This window comes from Carassius carassius, chromosome 47 (assembly GCF_963082965.1).
Source record: "Carassius carassius chromosome 47, fCarCar2.1, whole genome shotgun sequence".
Lineage (NCBI taxonomy): Eukaryota > Metazoa > Chordata > Actinopteri > Cypriniformes > Cyprinidae > Carassius > Carassius carassius.
Window position 1 is genome coordinate 11,921,525 of NC_081801.1, and position 11,591 is coordinate 11,933,115.

The 11,591-nt window shown below is 34.1% G+C and overlaps 2 protein-coding genes across 2 annotated transcripts; one reads left to right on the plus strand and one right to left on the minus strand.

Moving 5' to 3' along the window:
* Window positions 1–72: 72 nt before the first annotated feature.
* Window positions 73–5,592, plus strand: LOC132130114 (probable dolichyl pyrophosphate Glc1Man9GlcNAc2 alpha-1,3-glucosyltransferase). The gene is made up of 13 exons (XM_059541768.1): window positions 73–267; window positions 438–516; window positions 620–813; window positions 917–1,023; window positions 1,130–1,197; window positions 1,378–1,504; window positions 3,296–3,399; window positions 3,974–4,094; window positions 4,222–4,361; window positions 4,524–4,663; window positions 4,738–4,835; window positions 4,931–5,003; window positions 5,092–5,592. The coding sequence occupies exons 1-13, from the start codon at window positions 179–181 to the stop codon at window positions 5,324–5,326; spliced, it is 1,575 nt and encodes a 524-aa protein (XP_059397751.1). The 5' UTR covers window positions 73–178; the 3' UTR covers window positions 5,327–5,592.
* Window positions 5,593–7,158: 1,566 nt separating this feature from the next.
* Window positions 7,159–10,240, minus strand: LOC132130412 (guanylyl cyclase-activating protein 3-like). Its single transcript, XM_059542116.1, has 4 exons — window positions 9,738–10,240; window positions 9,069–9,218; window positions 8,229–8,316; window positions 7,159–8,135 (listed from the first exon to the last, which is right to left on the minus strand). The coding sequence occupies exons 1-4, from the start codon at window positions 9,930–9,932 to the stop codon at window positions 7,996–7,998; spliced, it is 573 nt and encodes a 190-aa protein (XP_059398099.1). The 5' UTR covers window positions 9,933–10,240; the 3' UTR covers window positions 7,159–7,995.
* Between the last annotated feature and the right edge of the window lie 1,351 nt (window positions 10,241–11,591).

An 11,591-nucleotide genomic window follows, 5' to 3' on the forward strand; every position in this document is an offset into this window, starting at 1 on the left:
ATCACCGATTATACAAAACAACGTCCTGACATGTACATTTGGCTCAAAGCGGCTTCCGGGTTTCTGAGCCGCTACGCGCCCCCTGCAGGATAGCATGTGTATGTCAGCAACTTTGCACCTCCCAAAGGTTGTAATTCGGCTTTTAGAAATAAAGTTTACCTTTCTCTAAGAATCTGTCATGGCTGCGCCCATGACTAACGATCAGAGCTGGTTTTATGCTCTGGCTCTCGGAGTTTCATTTCTCAAATGTCTTTTGATAAATGCCTAGTAAGTGAATTTATCTCACATAATATACTTTTTGTGATCACATTAAATTGAAAACCCACTGGTATGTCAGAAGAGCGAGCAATGAGACTCATCAATTTAATGAAGAGGAAATAATTATTTTGCATCACCTAATGCCAAGCAGTTTAATATTTAAAACGATTGTATTTCAGCCACTCTACGGACTTTGAAGTACATAGGAACTGGCTTGCCCTGACTCACAGTCTGCCAGTATCACAGTGGTATTATGAGGTAGTCTTATGGATTTATACAGTTTTCATATAATCATACTACATATAACACACAGGTATTCATTTTGTGGCTTAATTATGAAAATTTGTATTATTTTTTTCAGGATACATCTGAGTGGACATTGGATTATCCTCCCCTGTTTGCTTGGTTTGAATATGGACTCTCTCATATTGGGCGTTTTTTTGATAAGGAGATGCTGGTTGTTCAGAATCGGAATTATGCAAGTCCAGCCACTGTCCTGTTCCAAAGACTGTCAGTCATTGTGGCTGATGTGGTCTTCTTTTATGCGGTTAAAGAGTATGCAGCTTCTACAAGCTACAGTTTGATCCTTTTATAGAAAGATGATGTTAAAGGCTTGTTTATGTTGAATCTGGGATGAAGAACATTTGTACTATTCTAGATGCTGCAAGTGTTTGCGAGAAGACAAAGGAAAGGACCTTCTGGGAAAGCCATTGTTCATCCTGGCAGTGTTGTTGTTGTGGAACTTTGGCCTTCTAATTGTTGATCGTATCCTTGGAGATCTTGCCCATTAATAAGTCAAAAGTCATGCATGTGGCTGAGACATGTCATTTCCCTTACCTGAAATTAATTTTGCTTGACTTAATTACTGCAGATATTCATTTCCAGTATAATGGCTTCCTGTTTGGAGTTCTTCTTTTATCAATAGCAAGACATATCCAGGTATTGGCTGTAATTTCTGTGTTATTTATTGAGTTTTATGACACAACTAATAATGTGAAATTTGAAATAAATTTGTATTGTCTTATACATGTGAATTACATTGCATTTCATTATTATTTTTTTCTTATTTGACTTATTGGCAAATTTTTTGGAATATATGTATTTTTTCTGTGTTAACAGAATAGACACTTCGAGGGGGCCTTCCTGTTTTCAGTACTTTTAAACCTGAAGCACATATATCTATACATTGCACCTGCATATGGTATCTACCTGCTGAGATGTTTTTGTTTCACGCAGAGCAATGCAGGTAAGTAAATTTCATTATCACCATTATATATATATATATATATATATATATATATATATATATATATATATATATATATATATATATAAAAATATGAAGAGTTCAGATGCAAAAGCCTATAAGTGCTATCTGAAATTGTCATCTAAAATTAGGATTTTTATCAGGTTTCTATATTTATGTTCAGTTATTTCACTTTAATAGCCTGGAAAAGAACCTGCACATTGCCATTAAAGTAAAATGATTTAACCTATGCATAGGAGCTTAATAAGAATTCTAATTTTAGATGAAAATTTCAGATGGCACTTAGAGGCTTTTGCATCTGAACTCTTCATACATATATATATATATATATATATATATATATATATATATATATACATTCGTGGCCAAAAATATTGGCACCCTTGGTAAATATGATTAAATTCATCTGCATTGTTAATCCTTTTGATCTTTTATTTAAAAAATTCACAAACAAATTATCCTTTCATTGGATAATAAGAATTTAAAATGGGGGGGAAATATCATTATGAAATAAAGGTTTTTCTCAAATACTCATTGGACACAATTGTTGGCTCCCCTAGAAATTCTTATGAGCTAAAATATGTTCCCATTCATATTCACAATTTTGAGCACTCCAGCATGATTATAAACATGACATTTTCCAGCCATGGCTTCCTGTTTCACAGAAATATAAAGAGGAGTGAAAACAAAGCCCAAATTCCCTTAATCTTCCATCAAAATGAGAAAAAAACAAAGAATATATTTCTCATGTGCAGCAAAAGATAATTGAGCTTCACAAATTAGTGAAGTGGCTTTAAGAAAAGAGCTAGAGCAGTGAAAATTCCCATTTCCACCATCAGGGCAATAATTAAGAATTTCCAATCAACATAAAATGTTATGAAACTCCCGGGAAGAGGACGTTTGTCTGTATCGTCCTAATACATGGTGAGAAGGAGAGTTTGAGTGGCTAAAGACTCTCCAAGGATCACAGCTGGAGAATTGCAGAAAATAGTTGAGTCTCGGGGTCAGAAAACCTTTTAAAAAATTGTCAACAGAACCTACATCACCACATGTTGTTTGGGAGGGTTTCAAGAAAAATTCTCCTAGCTCATCCAAAAACAAACTAAAGCATATTCGGTTATCAGACATGACTGGAACTATAAATAGGACTGGCTTCTATGGTCCGATGGAACAAAAAAATGAGCTTTTTAGCAGCAACCACTCAAGATTGGTTTGGTGAACACAGAGATAAAAAGTACCCCATGTGTACAATGAAATATACTGCTGTATTTTTGACGTTGTGGGCCTATATTTCTGCTGGAGGTCCTGGACATCTTGTTTACATACATGGCATCATGGATTCTATCAAATACCAACAGATAGAAAATCAGTAAGTGACTGACTTTGTTAGAAATCTTATAATGGGCCATGTTTGGATCTTCCAACTGTACAGTTAATTCAAACACAAACTTCAAAAACAACACAGGAATGGGTCACTGAGCACAAATCCAGTCCTCTGACCTGAAACCTATAGAAAATGATAGGAGTGAACTGAAGAGAAGAAGATGGAAATCTAAAGGGTCTGGAGTGATTCTGGATGAAGGAATTGTCTCTGATCTCTTGTCAGGTGTTCTCTAACCTCATCAGGCATTATAGGAGAAAATTTAGATCTGTTAAACTGGCAAATGGAGGTTTCAAAAAGTATTGAATAAAAGGGGGCCGTTGATTGTGGCCAATGTGTATTAGAGAAAAACATGATCTATAAATGTATATTAAATTCTTGTTTTTCAGATGGATCTTTGCAGTGGAGAAGTTTCAGTGTTGTGCGACTTGTAACACTAGGAACTATAGTATTGTCTACTTTTGCTGTGTCATTTGGACCCTTTATAGCACTGGTTTGTTATCAATATATGAATCAATTTCTTTGCATAATCACATATATACATTACTGTTCGACTGTAAAGTCAATTACAATTAATAATTTTACTGAGCAAGGAGGCATTAAATTGATCAAAAGTGAATGCAAAGAGATTTATAATATTGCATAAAATGTATAATGTTACATAAGATTTCTGTAATTAATAAATTCTGTAATTTTAAACTTTTATATATATATATATATATATATATATATATATATATATATATATATATTTATATGTATATATATATATATATATTATTAATATTAATATTAAGCAGTAGAATGATTTCTGATGTACCAAGTGACACTAGAGACTGGAGTAATGGCTGCTGAGAATTCAGCTTTGCCACCACAGAAAATAAATAACATATTAAAATAGAAAACAGTAATTTTTATAATATATAATAATAATAATAGTAACGTCTCACAATATTACTGTTTTTACTATACTTTTGATCATATAATGCAGCCTTTGTTTTAATTACATTTGTTTTATTTTAACACAACGTTTCATTGATAAATCTGGTTCATCTTTATTCATCAAGGGTCAGCTTCCACAAATCCTGTCACGACTCTTCCCTTTCAAACGTGGTCTGTGTCATGCGTACTGGGCACCAAACATCTGGGCACTTTACAATATAGCAGATAAAGCTTTTTCCATCCTGGGTATGTTGAATAACTCATACATTTGTGTTGAGTTGCTATAGGTTAAATAGAAAAACTATATTATAATATAGAATCATTTGATTGTATCTTCATATTAGGAGGGTTGACACATTATTCACTTGTTTAGGTGTGAAATTCAAACTGCTTGATGTGAACAAACTTCCTAAGGCCTCAATGACTGGTGGTCTGGTTCAGGAGTTTCAGCACTCTGTGCTTCCTTCAGTCTCTCCTGTAGCAACATTAGTTTGCACGTTACTGTCAATATTGGTGAGTTCATTTAGATTTGTATTCCTAATCTAAATATTCAAGTAGATGGCCTTGTTTTAATCCATTGACATAATATGAATAATAGTCAATACAAAAATGGCAATTGATGTCGAGATTTGCCAACATTTATATATATTATTTTTGTCATGTTGTCCCTTGCAGCCTGCTCTTTTCAAGATATGGCATAGACCTAATGGAGCGAGAGGATTCTTGCGCTGCCTTGTCATTTGTGCCCTTGGATCATTTATGTTTGGTTGGCATGTGCATGAGAAAGCCATTCTGATGGCCATACTTCCTTTAAGGTGTTCATCTGATGGTATTCGTACGTGAGCATGTTCTGCCAGCCACCTACTAAACACGGTTTCTTGTTTTTCAGTTTGCTCGCTGTTGAGAGTCGAAAGGATGCTGGGATTTTTCTTATGCTCAGTGTAACCGGTCACTTTTCCCTATTTCCACTCCTCTTCACAACCCAAGGTATGTCCCATTCAGAAAAACTCATAACATCTCACAACAAGCATTTTGTGTCCTCACTGAGTGTAATTCTTAAGCATTTCAATTCTTAATTCCAGAGTTGCCCATCAAAATATTTCTCATGTTGCTATTTACAATCTTCAGTCTCACGTCCCTAAAAACACTGTTCAGGTCAGTATTAAAATGGGATTAATGGATTTATATTGCCTTGATGTTTGAGCAGAGTATTGGTAATGTGATTCTTTATTTGATTTTTCAGGAAGGGCGGGGCTTTGTTGAACCCATTGGAAGCGACGTATCTCTTGGGCCTGATTCCTCTTGAGCTGATCTGTGAGTTTGTTTACCCGCTGACAGTCTGGGAGAAGACATTTCCCTTCCTCCCTCTCATGCTTACATCAGTTTACTGTGCGCTTGGAGTGACATATACCTTCATCAGACTATATGTTTCATTGTTGACATGTTCAGACACCACTAAAAAGACTAAAATGCAGTGAATTGTGTGATGCAGATGCTGGAGGTTGGGCATAATATCGAGAAGCTGTTTATTTCTGTTAAATTGGACAAAAATGTTTCATTGGACCAAAATGAATGATTTGTAGCTGATATTGGGATTTGTTTGGGGTTGGTTTGTGGGATATGAATATCTTGGTATTTTAAATAATGATGTAATGTAGACTATGTATACAAATGTTTATTTTTTTAAAGGTGTTTCTGTTATTGTATTTGCTAAGTAAATCTGCCTCTGAGCTGCAGTGTTGTTGTTATTAATTAAAACTATAAAAATGAATTAATAGAAATATAAATAAAAATATAGAAAGAAAATAATATATATAAAATAATAGAAATAAAGCTGAAATAATTTTAGCTTATAAATATTAATGTAATTATTACACGAAAACACTTAGAAAAATGTTGCTTAAATTTAAGCACTAAAATTAAAACTGAAATAAAAATTAAAATAAATAGAAAAGTTAATAAAAATGACAAAAGCACATACTAGAATTACTAAATGAAAACTGAAAATACAGAATAAATGGTAATTTAAAATATTAATAAATACTATAATATTATAAAACTAAAATTACATACTTTTAAACATTGGTTTGTTCAAGCATTTTTATTAAGGCAATATAAATATTCCATACCTGATGACATATTTCCTGATTCTTACTAAGTGTAGGAAGACGATACCTCATTCAAGTATTGATGTTGTCCCATAAATATACGATAATCTCAAAGCTTCATATCCAGCATTTGTGGCTTCCGTAAAATATTTTAGAAAATAAAGTAACAGAGAAAACAGAGTCGTGGAAGTCACCTCATGAAAGAACTCACACCGTACTACCTCAGTTTTGGGGCCTTATTTATAGCATAAAATCAGATTCTAAGCAGGCGTATGCATTTTGTGTGTGTGTACATTCATTTCCCTGCATCACATGTATGCATATTTGAGAAATGATCATCAGATCAAATGTAGGATGGTTGTAACATTTTATAAACAAGGCCCCCGATCTTTGGTGTGCATCCAACTAAACTTGTGTTTTTGTACTGTATGCTATGGTTATTTAAATTTTGTGCTAAAAGATCAAGCCTGAGTATAGACATATGTACTGTAACTGTCTTCTTTTTAGTAATGCTGTTAAAATATTTCCAAGTGTAAAAGCACTTTTAGAGTCGTTTTGTGGTTTTCTCAAGTTTTCTAATGCAAGGCTTATCCAAAGGACTCAAGACTGGTAAAAAAAAACTGAAACACCTGCTGACTTTTAAACAGTGGCAATACAGAAATATACATTTAAATGTACATTTAAATATGTGGATTACAGATTCAGAATTTTGGGGTCTGTATGTGGTTTTTTCCCCACATCTTTTATGCTCACCAAGGCTGCATTTATTCCTGTGATGCCAAAGCTGAATTTTCAGCAGCCATTACTCCAGTCTTCAGTGTCACATGATCATTCAGAAATCATTCTAATATGCTTATTTGATTCTTAAGAAACATTTCTTATGATTATCAATACTGAAATCAGTTGTGTTGCTTTATACTTTTGTGGAAACTGACATCTTTTCAGGGCATTTTGATAAATAGAATAACAGCATTATTAGAAATCTTTTGTACAATTATACTTTTTTTTTACTGTCACTTTTGATCAGTTTAATGTGTCTTTCCTGTATTTTTTCCCAATTTCATTTCATAAAATATAATTCTTACTGAACCAAAACCTTTGAATGGTAGTGTCAAAATGCAGTTACTAATTTTGAAAAAGTTTTGACAAGTTTAGATCAGCTACAATGACCTTCTGCATCAGGTAACTTTAGCAGGAAAATTTGATACTTTCCTTTGATATAGTGCTATAATATTTGTGAAATGATATCGGTGGTCAGAGATGGGTTTTAGGGTCTGTTCTGGGTCACGGACAACACAATAAACAGTCACAACATCCCATTGTCAATAACACCAAAGATATTAATGTCAGCATTTTGTGGCCAACTATTGCATTTATGAATTTATCAAATAGTTATATTTCCCATTCAGCCTGGTCAGGTTACCAATGTAGGAAACAGTTCATTGTAATATTATGTTGAATACAACATTCTACAGAAATGTTTGATTTACAGGTACATTTTGTGCACTATTTTTGTTGCTTTTGGATTGCCATTTGATGTGCAATGTAAAATGTAGGCAAAAACCAGCTGAGAACCATTGCTGTATATACATTGTTCATTTCCCAGTTCTTAGTGCAATTCAGGCCACATCGGAAATGGACTGTGTCAGAGTTCACTCCCAGAGCAATATAGTCATGCCATAAACAGCTCAAGCACAAGTACATGGATTATATGATGTGCTCTACTGAGCCTTTCCTTAAAAAGCACCACACTGCTCACTTCTAAGCTTTGCCAAGTCTCCTGAATCCTTTACAGCATTAGAAGATTAATGTTCAGCTGAGGACAGCTCTGATGCAAGGCTTGGTATCTCCACTGGGGTCAAACCGCACCATGCTTGGACAAAAGTTTCCCTGAGAATTCTCTGTTGAGGAAATCACACAGGAGCTGTGGGAAGCTACATCGGTTCCTCAAGAGTGGGACTACCAAACTCCACTTTCATTTTGTTTTCAGGTGGGGAATTTTTCTGGTTTCTCTGTCCTTAAGATGGAGTTTAGCCTGCTTAACTTGCATTGATTGGTTTCTGTCGCCCTTCGACAATAATGATCAGGACTGGAGTGAGGTCCATCAGTTTCTTCAGCATATCCATGATATCCGGATGATCTCTGGCTCCTTCAATGAACTCTTCCAGCGTCAGTTCACCTGAACATTTAAGTAAAGGGAGATGTAATCAACTAGAATATTTTAATGCATATAGATGAAGTTTTTCATAAATCAACTCAACATAAATCTCACCTTCTCCGTTAACATCAATCTTTTCAAATATAAGAGCCACTACTTCCTCTGGCAGAATTTCACGATTTCTTGTAATGTCTTGTATAGCCTGTTGTAGAACAACAAAAACATAAAACTTTTTCTCTTTTATAGAAACATCAATGAAATTCTATTACAATTTTTCCATCCCTAGAACTGTAGCATTATTGTATGGCGTTGCTGAGCAGCCACCTGAGGTCAGCTGAACATGAGACCTTCATGACATGCAACACTATTTTCACTCTAAGAAGTGTCAAGTCCCAGAGACCCCTGTACAGAAACAGCTCAAGGAAGACCGTTCTCTAACTGGATTAAATCAGATCATCTACAAGTTAAGCAGACTGATCCAATGTCCATGTTAACATGATCTGAACTGCAGTAAGGTTCTAGTTTTGACTTTCTATTTTCAGCTCGTTCGCAAAGATCTAATGTGGGAGAAAATATAAATGTAGGTTATTCAGTGATTATCCTAAGCAGAGGTTAACATCTCCATATTGCGTACTAGTGCACTATTCTGTAACGTTTTGGTATAAATAGAGCAATTAGTGTGAACTGTAAATACCTGGATGATGCACTTAAATAATCCGAAAAATAAAAGAAGTGTGGAGTTTTGGACACTTCATGCTCTCAACTCTCATAGCTTTAATTACGTGGCAAAGAGGGAGGGGCTATCAGACTCTGATTATAAGTGACAAGATAAGCTCATATAATTCATACACTACGTGGTTAAGTGCATAGTGTGTATTGTATCATTTGTGCAAAAAAAACAAAAGTAAGCTAATTGGAATGGTTTATGGTATTTGTTAAAAAACATTCACTTACAGTAAATATTGTTTCCAATTCATCCTTGTCAATTTTTCCATTGCCATCCTGGTCAAAAAGTTTGAAGTACCATTTCAGTTTCTGATTGATTTCCCCCTTGAGCATTAAGCTGATCGCAGCGATATATTCCACAAAATCTATGTATCCATCCTAAAGAAAAGAAAAAGAGGGACAGTTCATATAACAATATATATATATTTTGTTAGGCCGTTTTAATATGAACAATTTGAACTAAGCAAAATGGAAACTAAATATATTTTCTATATATCCAGAGGGCAGAATGGAAACAACCAACAAATGACTTGGCCTCATAACAATATATATATATATATATATATATATATATATATATAAAACTACGTTTTACATTGTACTATATATATATTTATTTACTACCAGTATATATTTGCCATATATTTTGGCCCCTTGTTTTTTTTTTATAAAAATAGGTATTGTTAACCAGAGTTGACCTTGTTTTACCTATGAGCTCCTGAGCTCTGGTGCACAGGTCTATTTGAAACAACTATTTAGGATCACACAATAAATAACGGTTATGTAACACAGCTACGAACGATGATATGCAAGATTGGAAAATTACATCTTAGTCAACATATTCAGAAATTACAATGCTTATTGATATTACATGCAAATTCAAGAATGAACCCTCACCCCATCCATGTCGAAAGTGAAGAACACCTGGTCCACATAACTGCTGGCATCCTCATTCATGCCCTGCAGTCCCAGGATGGATTTGAGTTCAAAAAGTGTGATTAGGCCTGATGGAGACTCCCTCATGAACTTGTTATACCAGTGGTGCATGTCCTCAGCGAGGATGGCGTCCAGACTTGTGTGTGTGTTCCCCATGGCCCTCACACACCTTCAGTCCCGTTGCTGGTCCAGGCGGTTGCTGGCCCGTCAGCTCTGATGACGAGGTGTAAACTGGCCTCCGCACACAGTGACAGCACAGGATACTGAATGTCTGAAACTATTACATCCAGGTACCAATAAAAAGTGGTGGCACCTTAAAATATCTACTGCTAATGGGATAATGACAAGACCTGACCATTAAAGAGTCACTGGCACAGAGTAGCTAATGCTTATATAACAGCGTTCAGGCCTCAGATGAACTGTTCGTGCAGAGTGCATCAGAGGCCACCTCTCAGTATGTTGTGTTACACTTCTGGAAGGTCTAACAAGGTCTAGTTATTCATCTCTCTGAATGCAGATTTAAAATAACTCTTTTATTTGTACAAAATACATTTAAAATTTAAACAAGCATGATAAAATTATGCTAATACTGACTAACCCTAAAGTCATTTTGCCAGATAATGAAACATGAAAATTCAATACTATTTTGTCTGAAAATATATATATATATAAACACACTATAAACTATAACCAATCATTTTAAATACTTCTAGTGAATTTACGCATTGCAACATTAAAATAACAATTAATAATTAAAAATTTTGACATTACAACATTCAAATATTGTATATGTTTGTGAAAAATGGATATTCATTTTGTTATTTGCTAGCAATTAAATTCAACAGTGCTATTAAATGATTTTTTTAATGATTATTAAATACTTGAAAAAGTTTACACAATTAAATATTGACCATTAATGCGTATATTGTGCATACCTACATTTATTTGATCAATGGTTTCTTATGCATAATCAACATAACATTTTATTACTTTATAAAAGTATATTATTATATGATTTATTGTTTTGCATAATCTGTGCATCATTTAAATTGGAAAAAAAAAAAAAAAGTTTTGCATAACCAGCTAAACAATTTTACAAAATCCAAACCAAAAAAAGGTTCCAGATTTTTAGTTTTACAAACAAAAATCAGCTGCAAATTGTGTAGGTCTGTTTTCAAAATATGAACTAAACTTAAAAAAAAATGAAAAGAATAAAAAATTGTTTAATGATAATAGCAAATGTACAATCACTATACTGTTGCAGGTGAAAAAAAATTGCTGCTCACTTTAATTTTTGTATATAAAGCACTCAGAATTAAACAGATGAATGGTGAGAAAGCAGATTTTGCATTTTATGGGTAATGGAGTTGTCACAAAACTATTGGTGATATGACCTGATGATCTTCCATCCTGGTTTTGTTTGCATGCCAGTCTGATCGCTGACTTTTCTCATTTGAAAGTGGTGACGAGGCAGATCCGTGCTCTTCATTAGGTTCTTAATATGGTTTAAATGGGATTAAGTGACTGCAGTCATTACCTGAACCTCTCAACTCCTGCCATTTCTAAAGATCTACCAGTAAATTAGTGTAAATTTGTGATGCCGAGATTACCAGCAGCGACTCAGTCAAACGTCACGTGAAGGAACTAAACAAATGAACACATTAATGATCAAAGTGCCGCACATGCAAACATAAAAACACTGAAATGTGATTAGCTTGTGTGCAGTCTGCATGCTCAAACCTGACACTGAAAACCAATCAGAGAGCAAGACAAGGATGTCATATGTAATACATAGTATCAACTGTAATGAAAGTA